This window comes from Trichechus manatus, unplaced genomic scaffold (assembly GCF_000243295.1).
Source record: "Trichechus manatus latirostris isolate Lorelei unplaced genomic scaffold, TriManLat1.0 scaffold00104, whole genome shotgun sequence".
Lineage (NCBI taxonomy): Eukaryota > Metazoa > Chordata > Mammalia > Sirenia > Trichechidae > Trichechus > Trichechus manatus.
Window position 1 is genome coordinate 3,935,589 of NW_004444040.1, and position 20,220 is coordinate 3,955,808.

At 34.2% G+C, this 20,220-nt stretch overlaps 1 protein-coding gene across 9 annotated transcripts in view; it reads right to left on the reverse strand.

Moving 5' to 3' along the window:
* The window catches only part of GPCPD1 (glycerophosphocholine phosphodiesterase 1), an 89,872-nt gene that overhangs the window by 25,610 nt on the left and 44,042 nt on the right, over nucleotides 1-20,220 (reverse strand). For all 9 annotated transcript variants that reach the window (XM_004383047.3, XM_023737537.1, XM_023737538.1 and 6 more), the window contains 7 exons: nucleotides 14,394-14,469; nucleotides 12,496-12,537; nucleotides 10,058-10,181; nucleotides 5,657-5,888; nucleotides 2,134-2,296; nucleotides 1,687-1,819; nucleotides 476-530 (listed from right to left, as the gene is read on the reverse strand). In XM_004383047.3, coding sequence (XP_004383104.1) covers nucleotides 476-530; nucleotides 1,687-1,819; nucleotides 2,134-2,296; nucleotides 5,657-5,888; nucleotides 10,058-10,181; nucleotides 12,496-12,537; nucleotides 14,394-14,469 — 825 coding nt within the window. The remainder of the gene's footprint in view (nucleotides 1-475; nucleotides 531-1,686; nucleotides 1,820-2,133; nucleotides 2,297-5,656; nucleotides 5,889-10,057; nucleotides 10,182-12,495; nucleotides 12,538-14,393; nucleotides 14,470-20,220) is intronic.

Below are 20,220 nucleotides of genomic sequence, written 5' to 3' on the forward strand. Positions count from 1 at the left end.
CTCACCAAAAAAAAGAGCAGACTTACTGTTCTGACAGACTGGAGAAACCCCGAGAGTATGGACCCTGAACACCCGTTTAGCTTAGTAATGAAGTCACTCCTGAAGTTCACCCTTCAGCCAAAAATTAGACTGGCCCATAAAACAAAATGAGACTAAATGGGCACACGAGCCCAGGGGCAAGGACGAGAAGGCAGGCAAGGACAGGAAAGCTGGTAATGGAGAACCCAAGGTTAAGAAGGGGAGAATGCTGACGTGTCATAGGGTCGGCAACCAATGTTACAAAACAATATGTGTATTAATTGTTTAATGAGAAACCAGTTTGCTCTGTAAACCTTCATCTAAAGTACAATAATAAATAAATAAATATTCCCCTTTTTAACCTATTAATTGAGAGTGTAGGGTACTCCCCCCAGGCCCACATTTCTCTCCCTCAACAGCCCAAAGTTATTTAAAAAAAAAAAAGAGGTTCACTTACATGACTAGCAGCATTTCTTAAAGAAGCAATAGTATTTTCTTGAACTTTAGCAAGCCTGAAATAGAAAAGAAATACTTCTTATACACTATAGAAAAGATGAAGAAACAAATTTAATGAGGAAGCCAACTATATTTTCAAAAATGGAAACAGTACTTGTCCTCTATTGTGAAGTTAATTTTGCCAGCCCCCAAATAAGACTGTAACCATCACTTGGTTGATATGGGTATTTATTATATTAATACAGCTGTAGATATTTACAGGCTGAATATAGACACACCCAATACCACAACAGAGAGCACCTGTCTTCCTTGTAATAGTAATCTATGACTTTTTGTTTCTTGGAGAAAAGTGAAGTGTGGTGCATGGACCAGTTCAGGAACATAATCCCCTTCAATGGCAGGAAGGAGTAGAGACATAGAAATCTGCTCCTTGTAATGAGGTCTCCAGATGACTTAATACTGGCAGAGTCTGGTGGGAGGATAGGAAAAGATGGATGCACCAACAGGGTAACTGTACGGAAACTATTTTAAGAAAAGAGATAACTTTGCTGTGTAAATTCTCAACAACAACAAAATAAATAAAATTGGGGGGGTGGGGGAGAAAAAGAATAGAGATAAAAAGAAGCCTTATTGCTTGATAAGATGGAGCGCTACAGTACTTCCTCCTTAATGGTGATTTGATTTGTTTTATAGACCATGAAAAGTCTTAATGATCTCCATAGATCCCACTGCTATAACGGTATCACTATAAAAATAAGAGTGGGAAGGGATTAAAAGTTAAAGTAGAAAAGTTGTGGAAGTGAGCTACAGTGCTGGTAATTAAATAACTGACAAAGCTGGGTAGGAATAACAACTCTACCACAATGAACTCAGCTTCTGGTAAGAGAGACAGAGCTTTCTGTCCTTCTGTTGAGGTCCAGGTTGAATTAATACCATTCCCTGAGTTTACACACTGATGACACCCAGACAGGACTCTTACTGTCCCCCCGTTCATCAATTCAGTAGAATATTAAAAAGATTGACCAGAATCTTAGGAGAGAGTTGGTCTTTAAACCCCAACTACCAAATTACACTTAATTCCAAGGGCATATAGTTGTATAATTCATAACTCTAAAGATAAAAGTATCATTTGACCAGCAGTGGACAAACCAACACAACCTTATCGAACATATAAGCTACCAAACACTAACCCTACTCAAACAGTCAACCTACTGGGCAGTTGTTGTAGAGTTCCCTGCACCTCGATGTCCAACATCCAATGGTGTTCTTGGCTTCCAATACTTGGAAAATGAAGATTTCATGTCACAACTGTATCCTGGTAATGGCTTAATAATTATATAGTCAACTTTCATAGAAAAAAAAAGGGGCGGTGGGAGAGAAAAAGATAAAAAATTTTCTTTAAAGGCCATCGACAGCTCGATTATATTTAAATACAATTTAATCCTACTTTAAAAACATCTAAAAAAATCAACGAGTTGAAAACTGATTCAAAGTAAAGCTTCTAGAACAATATGCTCCTTAAAATTATTATATTACTTAATATTCTGGAACAAATAATTTAATCTTTACTTCTCTTGTACAACCAATTTGAAACTAACTAAAATTCCAACCTAGCCCTAAAAGGGCCACATAACTACTACCCAGATTCTCCAAACTCACCTCTCACTTTGCCTATTGTTTTTCTGGAATTTCTGCTCATGATGGGAAGAGTAAGGATTCCAGCACTCTTCCCACTCTCAGCAATGGTAGATGATAAGAGACATGCTGTACCCACGTGTCCAGGAAGGGCATCACCCTGAACTACAGGTTCACTGAGATCTTCCTGGAAAAATAAGGTTTAGAATAAACTGAATTTCTGTGCTATAATTTGATTAAAAAAAAACTCCCTTAAAGTCAACTCAGAATCTATGGATATTTAAGGTTAAGAGCTAAGGCTGCTAACCAAAAGGTCAGTGGTTAGAATCCACCAGCTGCTCTTTGGAAACCCTGTGGGGCAGTTCTACTCTGTCCTATAGGGTCGCTATGAGTTGGAATCGACTCGACAGCAACGGGTATATGAGTGATGAGGAATATAATCAAATTTATACTCAGGTAACTTAGATGACTTCTTAACAGTAAGATCCATTAATATTTTAAGATTTTTGTATTTTACTTTATTAATCATAACTCTACTGAATTTACATTTCTCGTCCTCTAACATGCATTAGATGAGTTTAAAGCACTGACAGGAAGGTTCTATAGTCCGTCTAAAGATGAAGACATTCTATAGTGAATTTTTAATGTTTATCATATTCTCTAAAAGTACATCAACATAGGTGGCATACAGGGATAGTAACTTTCTAGGAAACTGAATATTTACTTTGAGACTACACTGGATAGTTTATGAGTCCAGTCTATGAATAACACTGTATTTCCAAAAATGCTAACAAATGAAAAGGGAAAAGTTAGGTTGTTCAAGAGATTATTAAAAGGTAGGTTTGGAAGCAACAAGAAAAAGTTCAACAAAAACTTCATATTTTTACAATAAAGTTCCATAGATTTTATTACTTAGCCAATAAATTTTCTTTTTCTTTTTGAAGGAATCTTTGAGGTAATACTTTCGATTCCTTACAATGCGGGGTAGCCATAAAGACACTTAGAAAGGCTATGTCTAAAGACATCATCAAATTAAACAATTCAAAGTTTCTAATAATTCTGCGTAACAAGTTTCATCCAACTGGTTAAAGTCTGCCCTCAATTCTGCTATTTTCAAGAAACTGTGGTTAGGTGCTACAGCAAACTATAATCAAGTCAGAATGGGGGTGTAAGTGGCAGGAGAGCTAGAGGTTAAGGAAACGAGTACACATAACACTGCTGTGCCATGCACCATGTAGTAAGAACCTCAGAGGAGGTGTAAAGTATGATCCGTGGGGAGTATCTGAACCGACAGTGATCCAAAGAGCTCTACTAAGTATCACAAGTAGCTCTGGAAAGTTAGCTCAAATTCCAAACTGGAACAATTTTTTTTATTGTGGTTAAAATACTTACAACAAAGCATTTACAATTCAATAATTTTCACTTGTACAATCTAGTGACAATGATTATGTTTGTGTTTATTTTTTCCCATACAAAACTTTACACATACATTGTTATATGACTCTAATTGCTATTCCCATACTGTGACAGCACACGCCTCCTTTCCACCCAATTCCCCATGTCCATTCAACCAGCTCCTAATCCCCTCTGCCTTCCCATCTCACCTCCGGACAGAAGCTGCCCATTTAGTCTCTCGTATCTACTTGAGCTAAGAGCCACACTCCTCACGGGTATCCCTTTATGTCCCACAGTCCAGTCCAACCCGTCTGAAGAGTTGGGCTCAGAAACTGTTTTAGTTCTGGGCTGATAGGGGCCATGCTTTCCGGGGTTCCTCTAGTCTCAGTCAGACCATTAAGCCTGGTGTTCGTATTAGAATTTGAGTTCTGCACCCCACCTTTCTTCTGCTCCATCAGGGAGTCTCCGTTGTGTTCCCTGTCAGGGCAATCATTGGTGGTAGCTGGCCACCATCTAGTTCTTCTGGTCTCAGGCTGATGAAGCCTCTGGTTTATGTGGTCCTTTATGTCTCTTGGGCTACTACTTCCCTTGTGTCTTTGGCGTTCTTCATTCTCCTTTATTCCAGGTGGTTGGGACCAACTGATGCATCTTAGATGGCCGCCTGCAAGCTTTTAAGACCCCAGACGCCACTCAACAAAGTAGGATGCAGAACATTTTGTCAAGCTTTGTTACGACAATTGACCTAGATGTCTCCTGAAAGCATGGTCCCCAGACCCCTACCCCTGCTACTCTGTCCCTCAAAGTGTTTGACTGTATTCAAGAAACTTCTTAGCTTTGGTTTAGTCCAGTGCTGACTTCCCCTGTAGTGTGTGCTGTCCTTCCCTTCAGCTAATACTTGTCTACTATCTAGTCAATAACCCTCACCCTCCCTCCCTAGTCTCGTAACCATCAAAGAATGTTTTCTTCTGTTTAAACCTTGAGTTCTTATAACAGTAGTCTTATACAATATTTGTCCTTCTGTGACTGACTAAATTCACTCAGCATAATGCCCTCCAGATTTCTCCATCTTTAAGATGTTTCACGGCTTCATCGTTGTTCTTTATCGTTGCGTGGTATTCCATTGTGTGGATATACCATAATCTGTTTATCCATATTTCTGTTGATGGGCGCCTAGGTTGTTTCCATCTTTTTGCTGTTGTGAACAGTGCTGCAGTGAACATGACTGTGCAAATATCTGTTCGCGTGATGGCTCTTATTTCTCTCTAGGATATATTCCAAAGAGTGGGATAGCTGGGTTGTATGGTACTTCTATTTCTAGCTTTTTAAGGCATGATTACGTTCATGTTGTACAACCATCACCACTATCCTTTTCCAAATTATTTTACCACCAGTAACAGTTTTAAGCAGTGACTCCTCCTTTTCCCCTCCCTCCCACCCCAAGTAACCACTGATAAACTCTGATCTCTGAACATCTGCCTATTTCATATGAAATATGAAAGTGGGATCATATAATAATGTCCTTTGTAACATTTCACTCAGCGTAATGTTTTCAAGGTTCATCTATGCTATACCGTGTATCAGGACTTCACTTCTCTTTATGTCTGAGTAATATTCATATTCCATTGAGCAACCACCAAACTGTTTTCCCTGGCACAACTTTTATAATAAATATTACATATTTATAAGATCAAGTAAAGTTGCAAAATGAGTCCACTATTGGAGTAAATCCTCATAATAAAGTACTTCAATAAACCACAGACTTCCACATGAAGAGGATTCACTATGCTAGCTATATAGATTGCCCACCAAGAGTCGCACAGCCCTTCCTTCCCTCTATTTAACTTTGGCGTCTCCTTTGGATAAAACTCATTTATATTAAGATTACTTAATAGATACAGAGTTTAAGATATCTGGTCTTGATGTAAAACATCTACTATCTTGAAGTTCTCTTATTATATTCTTAATAGTACTCAAGTCTGTTGGCTCCAGGTTTTATATTATAATTCTGCTAAAATGTAGAGGAGCAAACATCTAAAAAGTTGTATGGATTATGCCTTTATACAAATTAGTAAACTAAAAAATCAAAACATATGTAAAAATAAGCTTACACCTGCATTCTTATTCAACCCCCTCACTGAAAATAACTACTCACCTCAAAAAAATCAAAGATTAGTTCCAGGTTATCTGGTTCCATTGTCTGTATGCTATACTCCGTCCAACGATCAGGCTGTAAGCCATACCCACACTCTGGCTGGGAATGCCGGCACTTGAATTCATTGTCACTTATTAAAGATATCTCTAGGCTATTAGACATTTTGTGAAGAACAGTAGGAGATACCCTATCATCATCATCTTCCTCCAGACCCTCTAGTGTCAGCTTTACCCTACACAATAGGAAAAAATATTAAAATATAAAAAAGTAGCACAGAAATAAGAGTCATACGAATGTTACTACCTAAATGCTGAATTTAAACGTGCCACCTGAATATGCTAAAACTTCAAATAGGAAAAATAATATATTATACAAAGACTACATGTACTACAGGTTAAGGCACTGAATATGTTTTACAAACACTTATGTTTTTATGCACATATGCTTCTGCAAGTTTAAAAAAGAGATAGATTTCCACTATGTCTACTACAGTTATTTTTGTTACCAATTCTTTGCTAAGATTTTTTAAAAAATGAATATAAAGAGCTATACTATTATCCCATTTATAGCTGGCTATATAAATTTCTTAAACTTCAAATAATAGTAAGACCTCCTTTTTAGAGATTTCACAAATGTATATATGTAACACAAGTACAAAATCGAACCCGTTACTGTGCATTAAAAGGCAGTTAGAGTTGGAGATTGTAAATTAACAGTTTTTTCCGTACTCTACCACAGTGAAAGTCCAGGTACTTTGTGAAAAATATATTACTAAAGAAAAAAATTGTATTAAACCTATCTACGTACATATACACATAAATATATGGAATATATGAAATAAACAAAAAATCAAGAGTCTCGAACTCTTAATAGGTCTCACAGTGACGGAAACAGTTAAGACCAGTTACCCAGGCCACAGAGTCACAGTCCAGTCTTCTCCCAATGAGGAGCAATTACCTATACACAGCACTACTTGCAATCTAAAAGGTCAACTCATGAGCGGCCATCTAAGATACTCCACTGGTCTCACTCTGCAGGGAGCAACGGAGAAAGAAGAAAACCAAAGACGCAAGGGAAAGATTAGCCCAAAGGACTAATGGGCCGCAAGTACCACAGCCCACACCTGACTGAGTCCAGCACAACTGGATGGTGCCCGGCTACCACCACTGACTGCTCTCACAGGGATCACAATAGAGGGTCCAAGACAGAGAAGTGGAAAAAATCTAAAACATTCTAACTCACACACACCCAAAAATAGACCAGACTTACTGGTCTGACAGAAACTGAAGAAATCCTGAGAGTATGGCCCCTGGACACCCTTTTAGCTCCGTAATGAAGTCACTCTCGAGGTTCACCCTTCAGCCAAAGATTAAGCCCATAAAACAAAATGGGACTAAAGGGGCATACCAGCCCAGGGGCAAGAACTAGAAGGCAGGAGGGGACAGGAAAGCTGGACATATTATCAGCAGGAATCAGTCCCTCGAGGACATCATGCTTGGTCAAGTAGAGGGTCAGTGAAAAAGAGGAAGACCTTCAACAAGATGGACTGACACAGTGGCTACAACAATGGGCTCACGCATAAAAATGACTGTGAGGATGGCGAAGAACTGGGCATCTCATTCTGTTGTACTTAGGGTAGCTATGAGTCAGAAGTGACTCCACGGCAACTAACAACAACAACTGGAATGTATATAGACTGAACAACTGCAATACCATTAACTTAAGGAGCAATGTTATTGTAGAGACTAACAGTTGAGCTGCTAAAATTTTTCATTCTAGATTTACAGGAAACTCAACTTGTAACACAAATAATAGAATTGTTTTGTTAAGGCCCGCATGTTAAGGCCCCTGCCCTCAAACACTACTGAGGCTTGTCTAACAGCCACATAATTCTGATGTACACTTGAGGGGGATACCTATACAGATTATCCAATTAGTACTATTATTCTGTAATCACACTATAAAATCAAAAGTAGCATTTAAAAAACCCAAAACAAAAATAATCATCTCTTCTCAGAAACCAAACACTTAGGAAAGGTTCTGGACAATTTATTTTGTTGGTGAGTCTGAAGGAGTCAAGTGTTCACTGCTAGGATATATGAAAAGGGACCGCCAAGTGTCGGTAAGGAAAGCGAGGCATGGAAGACAAAAATAGCTATTCTGCCAACAGCAATGTTTTTCTATATAAACAAAAAAAAATCAAGTTTAAAAGGATAGGGTCTTTAATAGAACTCAGTACGTAGTTCATTGTATTTATGTAAAAGGTTTTCTTCAAACAGCCATATAAATGGTATGGTCTATCATAAAGAGATACTACTTTGCACTTACTGATGGAGGCAAGTGAAAAGGGAAACTTGTGTTTAAAACTTGGTGGTAATGAGACGAGATCACATGTCTAGAATTTTAAATGATTTGCATAAGCCATTGCTACGTTTTTAAAGTCTTTGTAGATAAATTTATTTCCTATTCCATGAAGGCTTAGTGTATCACTAATACGACTTTGGGAAAAGATGGTCAGAACAAACACAAATATGTAGCTATACACAATTATTTCATAGGAATCAATGTGATTTAATGTGTAGAGTCCAACTAAGCAGGCTGTTTGCTCTTGTTAGGTGCCATCGAGTCGGTTCAGACTCACAGTGACCCTGGTTACAACGGAACTAAGTACTGTTCTAAGAAAATATTTCAATTTATTTTAAGCCTAAGGAACACAGTAACATTTGTAAACAATCGAAGTGATTTCTATGTAAACAAGAATTCAGAAAGCATTTGTATTTTAATCAAATCTCAATCATTAGTTATCTATTAACTTCTTAACTCTAGTGGGGGGGGGGGATCCTAATAAGCCCAACCAACCAAGGCTTTATTTAAACTTCTACTTCTATCCTTATCTGAAGGTCTTAGTCAAATCAGACCATTTATAACAACAATACAATTTATTTGCTTCTTTTAATTTATAAATATTCAACTATGTACATCTAACTACAGTTACAGAATCTTTGAGGTCAAATGGATCCTGCAGATGAACCTCAGTTTTTCACAAGCAAAGCAGAAGCCTAGAAAAGTTAAGGCACAGAGAGAAAGTCCACCTTAACTTGACAGTAGAACCCAGAACCACTAATGCAAAAGAATGTGGAGTGCCATCTATTCTTTCCCTTATCTACTTCATGACTGTGATATTTAAGCACTATAATATTTAAGCAGCTAAGGTAAAGCATTTATGGATTTACAAAATATAATATTATTATAAATTTTTTATGAAGATAAGTATTATATGATTAATTACTTCAGTTACTGAAAATGGCCCTTTCAACCTGGCCCTGACATTTAGTTAGAAAAGGATACATTACATATCAATACTTAGAACTTTTAGTCCCAAATGTCACAAAAACTCAAATGATCGGGTAGGGCCTGATTCTTAGAGAAGCCAGGTCACTCAGAAGTATGTATAAATGACATTGCAGAAATATAAAGTTACTAATTTAGCCATTTACACAGCTTGGCATCTATTTCTTAAATTAATATAGGCTTAAAAAGTGGAGAAGTCCCCAAGACTACTGCCCCGAGACACTCTTTAAACCTTGCACCAAAACAAATCCCCGAGGTCACCTTTTAACTGAATAAAAGACTGGCTCACAAAATAATGAATATTACCCATGAGTACTGTGCTCCTTTAAAAAATCATCCTTACAAGATAAAATGGTCAACAATTGCTTTAAAACAAAGATGAGAAGGTAAGGGGACAGGGAAACTAGATTAATGGAAACGGAACAACCAGAATGGAAATAATGAGAATGTTTACACATTGTGAAGAATATAACCAATGTCACTGAACAATCTGTGTTGAAATTGTTGAACGGGAAACTAAACTGCTGGGTAAACCTTCACGAAAAACACACACAAAAAAATCATTAAAAAAAAAAAAACTAATCTAGAACTGATATGGTAACTGCTACTTTTCTTCATGGAAAGGTTTCTTATTTTCAAGCCACAGTATTAATTTAGAACACTGAAGGATATTTCTAACAATTGTTTTTCTCTGCTTATGCTATTCTCCCCCCATTTAGCACAAGATCATTTCCATTATTACCAATTATTTATTGCTACACTAGGAAATTTTAAATGGTAGAAATGACAAAAAGAAACCATTTATCTATAGAAAAACAAATTCTTATGGTTTCAAATTTAGGAACTAACATAAGTATGTGTACCTGTAGCAATCTGAGAGGGGAAAGCAGCTCACTATCACAAGACCCTGTAATTACGAGAAAATGTGACATTATCTATAAGTGCGTTATTGTCTTAGTTTATACACTTAAAGGCTAAAACCAAACGGGTCTGAACACTATAGCACTAATGAAAATAAATGACTCAAGTAACAAATACACATAGTCATACCTAAATCTAGATTTTTTTAATTTTTTCTTGGTTATTGAGACAGGAGGTTTTTCAGAGTAATGCAAACGTAATCTTATTTCAGTCTGACATGTCAGCCATCCAGAATCCAAAGTTTCAACACCATCTGGCAGAGTAAATAGGAAAAATAGTAATTATTATACACTTCAGAAAATTTGTTTTATTCTGAAATATATATGAAACATTTGCCAGTTCAACCACTGTTATACATGTAATTTAATACATGTTTTTTGAAACAACCTAAAAACTACATTATGCGTTGAATATTCTAGTTCACATTCACATTTTAAAATGCCTAGGTTATACATCAGTGGTACTTCTCCCCAAAACAAATAGGTAGTCTTATATTTGTTGTTGAAAAAGAGCTGTTATTTGAAGTGGGGAGAAAAAAAATTAAATGAGTATTAACAATTATCCATGCTTTAACAACTTAAGTAAATTAAAAGATTCTTATTGAATCCATTATTGAACTAAAACAAATCTCTTTCAGAAAGAACACAAGTTCCAAGATGGCTTCTAGACTGGCAATTCTTCCATTAGGAATCACTAATATTTCAAAAGTTTCAACTGAAACTAGTTATGCCACTGGTGCCGAAGGTTTTAGATACGAGACAGTTAAGAATAAAACTGGGTCAATTCTATATTCTCATTTATATATTCTGTCATAAGTAAACTGCATCACTGCAATAACACTGTTAAGCACTGTTTAACCTGAAGTTGGAAATGTGAACTCAACAAACATAAGTAATAAAAACTTCATAAAAAATAGAGAAACTACCAACTATTTGAACCTAAGCTTTTTCATCAATAAGACTAAAAAAAGAAAAAAATCAAGAATTTTATATCCTTAGGTATAATTTAAAAATTTAATCATTGTCAAATTTTTAAAATAAAGAGAAATCACTATCTTCTCTAAATTTTAAGCACAGTTTTCAGAAATGGGTAAATTGGGGAAATAGCTTTACATTCTGAAAGCTAGCTGAAAATGAATTTAGGACAATTAACAAAAAAATTAGGACAGAAATTTGTAAGGATAAATAGTAATTAGCATATAACAGAGGGACATAATACTGTGCCTTATGGCAGAACAAGAAAACCACTCCTCCACAAAGAAATCTCTCTGACACGTTGCATAAATAACATTTGTAAATAATAAAGGAAACAAGACTCTAAAAGACTATACACGAAATCTATTCAAGTATTTTAGACCAACATTCTGTTGTAATATAAATAATCACAAACAAAATCAAGGAAAATAAATGAAATTCTTATTCAAATACAGCTAGATCCAAGTACATTTCTAATGTGCATAAACACATGTACGTAGTAAAACCACAACCAAAACGTTCACAGAATGTTCTTTCCTATATTCAGCAGGAAAGCAAACTGGTTATCAGCAATTTATCCCTGGTTTGCAGCCCATGCAAGTACATGTTCCACCCACTCCTTTACACCTTTTGACTCTTACAGTATAGTGCCTTAAATGAGAATGCAGTTCAGCATGATAACCCTGATACACTGTGAGAATTCCAGTTATTGAAGAAAATTTGAGTTCTCAGGACAAGTATTTACTGAAGCAGAAAAGTATGCTATTGCATCACATTTTCAATATACTTAGAAGTAAAAGCATTTTCCACTCTACTATAATTTTTAAAGACTCAACGGGAATTACTAGAACATTCTAGTTAGTCTGGATTTTACTGTAAATGCATACACACAAACTTAACTGAAGAGTAACGGTTCACACTTTAAATGTTTAGAACTGTTAATATCACTTTCAAACATATTGTTAGTGTTAAAAAGCAGTAATATATCAACAGTTAAGTATAATTATTTTGGGCATTGGTGGTTCAGTGGTAGAATTCTTGCCTTCCACATGGGAAATCTAGGTTCATTTCCGGGCCAATGCATCTCAGGTGCAGGCACCACCCATCTGTCAGTGGAGACTTGAGTGTTTCTATGATGCTGAACAGGTTTCAGCAGAGCTTCCAGACTAATATGGACTAGTAAGAAAAGCCTGGTGATCTACCTCTGAAAATAAGCAAATGACAACCCTAAGGATCACAACGGTCTGATCCACAACCAATCACAGGGATGGTGCAGGACCAGGCAGTGTTTTGTTCTGTTCGCACGGGATCACCATGAGTCAAGGGGACTCAATGGCAGCTACCAACAAGAACATAATAATCTTAATTACATTAACATACCTGAAACCACCAAATAAATACCAAAAGGATAAAAATCTAAAGCATACGAATCATACTGGAAATTAACTTAAAAAAAATACATGTTTATTGGATCTAGACTATTTTCGAAATCATACTTTATCATATTTCCCTGTGCTATATATTTCTAGTGAATGTAAGGTAACATTTCAACCGTATGTATCATAAACATTTTCAAAATGCAGTCTCACTTACTGTGGATTCCAAATTGTCCATCGTCAATAACAATTTCACTTTCTAGAATTAAAGGAAAACAGGGAACCTAGTTAAAATCATGATGTATACAGAATGAACAACTGAAAAATTACCCACTTTAAGGATTTTTAAAAATATTAAATCTAAACTTAAAAGCAGCCCAACATGAATAAGCATATTTATTGTAGCCCTCAGGAAGAATTCCCTTTTAAGGACACTAGCAAAAAGTAATAATTCTCACATACTTTGGTAATTGCGCACAGTATTACAAGGAATAAAGAAAAAAAACTCCTCAGAGAAAGGCTCTAGAGGCACTGGGACGAACTTCTATACCCACCAACATACGAGACTATCAGGCTGTTTGACAATGATAACTCCTTGTTGATTTTTCAAACTAAAGGTCTTGGCACAATTAAAATGCTTATTCTTTTGTAGTGCATATTCCAAACTTGCCTAAAATGTAATTCTCCTGAAATCTCAGCTATTCTCTATAACCAGCTAAAAACTTTACAAACTTACCTGTATATACAGAGCTGTGAGGAACTACCAAAAATCAGTAAGTGCTAGCACATCCAACTCTAACAAAAATTTCAACCAAATAAGAAAAGCTGTAAAGCCCCACCCCCTAAGTAAAATATTAATTCTCTTCCCTTTTTCCCTTCCTTATTTACTTTAAACATAAGTCTGAAATATTTGTCAAAATAAGTGATAGTTTCCAATAAAGATTCACTGGTACTTTTTACAAAGCTCTTAAATATGAACATTATAGTTCCCAAAGGCATCAGAGAAATTTCTTTTTAAAAGACCAAAAGCAAAATCATCCCACTTCTGACAATAATATATTTAACTGCAAAATATTTCAAAATGCAAATTGTTTAAATGTTTAATACCTAATAATTTCCAACCTCAGTATGGGACTATTATAACGCTAAAGTACACTATCATAAAAACTCTAAATACACTATCAAAAATGCACTAAAATATATAAAAAGAAAATCCAAGAGGATGGAATGAGATATTTGTTTAAATGAGATGTTTCCTTGCTACAGGGTAAAGCAGAAATCCCACTACTTTCAAATCTAAGTTAGTAACTAGAAAGCCATCTATTATTTTTAAATTCTAACTTTACCTAGAAACTAAAAGATACATTTCACAGCATTGAATCAATTTACAGATGAATACAAGTAGGTAAGCTAAATATGTGAAATGAACTTCAAACTCTAATTTTGGTATAGAAAAAAATTCAAAAATACTTGTATGAAGAAAAATGTCATTTTTAGGCACAAGAAAACTATGTGTTAAAAAAACAAAACAAAGCTATCTGAATATCTCAATTCTAACACAGCCAGCAGGGAATTTAAGTAAATTAGGAAGAATATATGTCTGCTATAACCAAGAAATTTTACTTTATTCATACAAGTTTATTCAAGCATTTACTAGTTAAGGAAAGAAAAAATAATAATAAATAGGATAATTTATTCTCTTACTACTCAAAGTTAAAAGTTTAAAAATCTTTGTTTTGGATTCTTTCTTTCCTCAAAATTCTCTAAACCTGAACAGATAATATAAAGCCATGGATGCCCAGTTCAAGAAGAATGTTATTTTATAAACTTTAGAACTACTCCAAATAAAAATACATATTTCATAAGAAGTTAATCTAACCCAAGAAAATAAAAATAACTAGGCAAGCATTTCTAATAAAGTTTATAAAGAAAAGCAATTAAGAACTGTTTAGTTTTGGAAGTAAGATCCATGAAATGCTAAGTGAAATTTGTAGCACGGACAATGCATTGACTTTAAACTTTAGAATAAAAATGTATTAAATCCCACTAAGCCATTGTGCAGCATATTAGTAACTTTATGCATATGCCTCAAACAGATGCAGTTAATGCCCATACCTAAAGGGGTTATTGATCGTGGTTGTAGATGAGTCTCCCACTTGTGAACTATGACTTGACATGGACCACCGATAGTCTGCAATTTAAAAGTTAAACGTCTGCAATAATTTCTTATATCTTATTTTCTACCCATGACTCCATTAGCTGTTTGTGGCCTACGTCTTATACTAAATATGAAACCAAGAGATTCATTTTGTTAATCATCAATATTATATGCCAAAAATCAGGACTGTACCAGGTCAAAAAACATGATGAGTGCTGGAAGAAAATGAGAGTAAGGCAGTAAAAAAAAAAAAAAAAAGATGAACTGGCACACAGAACTGTCTTAAACCCATTTTTAATCTGTCTGCAATACTCAATTTTTTCAAAGAAATAGAAATTTGTAACTAAAATTTTGTTGTTGAAAAAAAGTTGAAGTTAACACCAAATATCCTTTAAGTTTGGTATGTCAGCAGTCAATGAGGTGTTACTAGAGAATATATTTATTGATTCATCTCCTGCTCTCCAAGCAACTCTCCAATAATCTGAAAAGCCCCAACAACTCTCCAATAGTAGGAATAGTAAGAACAAGTACTTCAAGCTCAATTATCACAAGTTACTCAAGGAACTAAACGGCATAAAGTTCTTTATTTATTTAAGAATAGGGAGAAAAAAAAAACTCATTGCCACTGAGTCGATTCTGACTCACAGCAATCCTATTTAAGAATACTAAATGAAAACAGGAAGAACACCAGATTTCTCTGACCACAATAACCAGCATTTCTAAAGAGTATAGGCAACCATAAAAGAAAGAACACATGGATGGGTAAATCTGAAGAACAAGTTTGATAAAAGGGGAATTAACATCCAGTTTTACTATTATGCCTTAGGAATTATAAATTCATATAGTCTTAAAATTCCTAATACTGTCTTCTATTATCAAGTTCCCTTACCAAAAAAAGAAAATAGTTTTATGTGTTGTTGGTAACTTCTACAGTAATTTAAAAACAAGAATAAACTACCACCAAAGATTCCTTAGTATACCTAAAGGACTGATACCTAATTTTCCTTTGATTATTAAAAATAATAAAGTATGTGCCAAAATAAAAATCTTATATATATTTAAAAGCAAATCTTCAAACTACAACCTTATAATTTTAATTTTTCTTCTTTACATAGTCTCTGTAAAAATGTAATAAAATACAGAGAAGCAATAAGAAAAAATAAAAACTACTGATTAGAATACCACTTAGAGATAATCACTATCAACATTTTTATGGATAATCTTTGAGTCCTTTCTATGCAGGTATTATATATACAGTATTCTTAAAAAGCCTAGAACATATAAGTTTATACTGTACATTGTTACATGGCATTAAATACTCTTTTGTAACAGTTTATAGGATTTTAATACTGATTATATTTGACAAGTGGCAAATGACAATATGTATGTAACAAATTAGGTATATTACTAAGTAATTAAACACAAGAAATAATTCTGCCACTTAAAAATGACTATAGGTTAAAAAACTTTTTTTTTTTTTATATTTGCAAGCTTTCGAAGTTTGGAAACTAAAATAGCATTAGCCATTCACTCCAATCATTGATGCTGGGATATTAAAAGAAGGGAATGCTCATTTTCTCTAGCTGAATACCTCCTTGCTACAAGGGTTCACTTATGAATTGGTAGACTGGGTAGATTTTTCTAACAATAGAAATGTGAAACTGCCTATCTTAAAATAGGGTGAATTTCATTTCAATTCACTAAAAAATTTACTATATTTAATTCTACATCAGCTAGATGTTTTTTACTACAACTTTTTACCTGGCATATGATTTTGAATTTGCATTTTAACCACAAAACTTTCTAACACTCAAAAAACACAAATTTATACATTAAAAATAGGAATAATCTTTCTTAGGAATAATAAGCAGTCAGAAAGAACTAACCTATTCCCTAAAACCTCTACTCTGTAAGGATAGTTTGGACCTATATTCTTATAAAAATTACTAATCAAAAGTACATTAAAAAGGGTACCATGAATATGACAAACATAGGCGGAGATTAAAAAGTGAGTAGAGGAAAGGAGAGGGATTTTTTTGTTTGTTTTGTTTTAATTTAGGCCTTGGTAACTTTACAGAAGTGTTGACACAGTACCTATACCTAACCATGTAAAAATAGCTGTGTGAATTAAATGTTTGGTAGGAAACACATTTTAGTAGCAATTTTAACAACTCTTTAACAAAGGCATCCCCCTTTGACCAACCCACTACTCACAGCATAAGACCACCTAGATGTGTACAGAATGGAGTATTTGTGTAGCAGTCCAAAAGGTCCACTGCGACGGATAACTTACAACTGTGTCTATCAGCATTCATACTGCAAATCCATGTTGGTTGGTTACAATGTTGAAAAAAATTAACCAAGTTTTAAGACACTTTGAATTTCCAAAATGTGTTATGATTACTTTATTAAACTCCAGAATGTAATAAATTTTCAGCTTTACTGAAGTTGTTTTTTAAAAAAATTAAGACTTGAACACCGGGAAACTTAAAATCTCAGTGATGACTCCAAAACATGCAATCCTTTCTAATATGCTAACTGTAACAACTCATTGAGATCTGAGAAAAGAACAGTTCTATTCTGCAAAAAGCTGCCAGATTTTACGCATTTTGGAGCTAAGTGGGAGGAGGATCCTTGGGGGAAAAAGTAACAGTATCAGTCCAAGATAATATTCCATTAACAGTATTGGTAAAGTTATTTCACAATTTAGCATATAATAAATCAGATGATTGCTGAAATGTTTTCAAGCATGCATATTAATAAAAAAGTATTTAAAAACCCACTTGTCTCCTCAGGAAAAAAAAAAAAAACTTAATGACCGCCGACAGGTAGATAGGTTTTGTTTTTTAACAAACTACCAAGCAAAATAATCAGCTAGTCATGTAAAAGCACTACTTTCACTTATCATTAAAAAAAAAAAAAAGTAAACTTTTAAAATTTTACTGATTGTTTCTTTCCACAATTTTGTAAAAGATAATTTGAATTCATCTGTGTCATTTAAGGCCCGATCTATAGCTATTAAAATCATTATTTTTGATGAGACCAATAAAAACATGGTCATCTAGGAATGACTAAAGCAAAGGAAGCTAGGCTGACAAATATCGCAGAGAAGGTTTGAATCTCAGCTAACATGTAAGAGTATACAGCATCCAAAAGAAATTTACTATATTACGAATCTATTGTAGAAATGACAACTTGGGTTATTTTGAAAACAAACAATCATATGCCTATCACTGAGGGCCACTCTCTAAAGCCTGTTTCTTATGTTCAGGGATTAAACAAAAATCAGGGGAGATTAAGAACAATGCAAAGAGTATGGGATGAACCTAATTATTAATGTATGTTAGCACCCATAAAAATTAGAAGCATAGAAATGTTACTGAAAAATAAAGACCTACTTCCACTGAAATAAAGGAAAAATTTCAAAAACAATGTAATTAAAAAGTTGTTAACATTTCATTATGAGAAAACATCCCTAGTTCCAGGCACAAGCAAAGGAGGTAGACATGGATCAGAAGCGTTTAAATTACACGTTAATTTAAAAAGTATCTTTGGTGAAGATGTGAAATTAATGGTGTATCTGCAGACTCACATCAATGTTTTCATTCCAAGAATACCCACTACCTTTGTTTGCTATGTTTGTATTTTGAGAACATTTTGCTTTGTAATCTGTAAAATTATTTAAAAATTCAACACATTAACATCTTATTTTAATTTCACAAAATGTAAAGACTGAGTAGTTGTGAAAAATTAAGAGAAAAAGGATTTCAGGACTCTAACTTCTGAACAAAAAGGAGTATGCCAGATAAAGCAAAGTATGGAAGAGAAAATACGAATGATAAAATTTCATTTATTTACAATAAAAATTTTAGCAAAGGGACCTAAAATATCTTCAAGTCAAACCCTCATGGGAAAGCTGAAGTCTAAGTAACTTGTCCAAGTCACAAGATTTTTAGCTTAGGTTCTTTCCAAGTACCACTGTCTGGGTAGACTACTTCCAAAAAGAAAAAAAAAAATCAATCTTATCTCCCAATTCAGTTTTTTCATGCTCTCGTCATTACTTTGCTATCATTCTTTATGCTCATAAAATATGCATTCCAATAATTTACCTTATTTTACAACTGAAGATTCCTTATACATTACATCATTTGGCAATGCACAATCCAAAGTTTCATAATATTTCTATTAAAAGTTATGCTTTGTTTTAAAAGCACCACCAACTTTTAAACAAAAGGAAGTGTCACTTTAAGCTGGCATGTGGGGGGGAGAAAACTCTAGCCATATGCATGGGATTTTATGTAGCTATTTACTCTATTCCATGAAAAACATACTTACCATGGCAGCCCCTGCATCACACGGTACATGTGTACACGATACAGACCACCTACTTAAAGAAACACACTCACCAACACATACTGTAAACTTTTGCAAGTATTACAAGCGGGGAAACTTGTTTTTTACTATAAGTAGACTTCTTGCCAATTTTTTCAAAAAGGCGTTTTGGACTGGTTTGCTGTTTTTGATTACATTTTCAATGAAGAGAAAAAAATACTATAGGTTGGCTTAATTCGACCTGTGTTGACAAAAGTCTTACTTTAGAAAACCATGCCCATTAATACTTATATCTTGTCTAAACATCCCCTTCCAAGTAAACTTTGGTTGATTTCCCATGCTAAATTTCACATAATAGGACCCTCAAATAAGCTGTTAATGTCATGAGTGCTATGATTTGTGTATCTATACTCACATGCTCAATTTATACTGAAGAACACTATACGTAACTTCTATGCCAAATGACTGATAGATGCCCTTTTCTTAAGTTGTTAAAGTGAGACTATTGTCAAGATAAGCCAACACAATGATCAACCATAATATAATTTAAGTTCAGTTACTGAGTATTTACAATATATTCTTGGACTAAGAAACGTAATAGGTGCAAAAGACAGCTGAAGTGGGTTTGTCAGTCTTCTTTCTTTTTTATAATGGTGGCTAAGAGAATGAATGGGTAACAGTGACTGCTTGCATTTTTCACACATAACAAGTGTTCACTGACCCCTAAGGGAAATACATTTTTTAAAAAAGATCTAATCCATGTTGTGATTCCTAGACTCCTGCCTAAGCCCTGTTCACATGCAGCCTAAGTATGCTCAAAGGTAAAAATATGAAGCAAAATAATCCGTTCAGCAAATAAGTATCTTTGAAAAAAGAATCAACTCTTTTTTTTTTTCTTTTCTAAATATGAAACAATCTCAATATAAAAAAATCATTGTGAGCAAGCAGATTTAATAGTCAAAGGTCTTCAGAAAAGATCCTGGCCTATCAAGACCATTTTTGAAAAAAATCTAAGAGGAATCACTCCAATTTTGATAAAAGTTAAACAACACAGCCACTAAGAGATGGCTGCTGTGAAAATTTTAAAAATAAATTACTCAAAGCTGGCTATATACTCCTCTAAGTGTATTTACATTACATAAGGAATTAAAATCAAAACAAAAAGAAAAACCCTTACAACTGGTTACTAACTAGTTTACAAAAGTTACAGAAAATGCACACCCATAGATTATATTTATCATTAAAACCAATTTCATGAAAAGAATATTGAAGAATATACTTACTATTAGTCTCTTAAAAATTCCATTGCAGACACTGTCTGCCTCTGAAGTGGCTAACTCCTTGCTTTTTGATACTAACATGCTATTAATCTAGAGTTATTTTTTTGTTATTTGACCAAAACAAACTCATTTTACTTCGTTTTCAAACTTATGTTAGTAGCTTTTGAAAGAA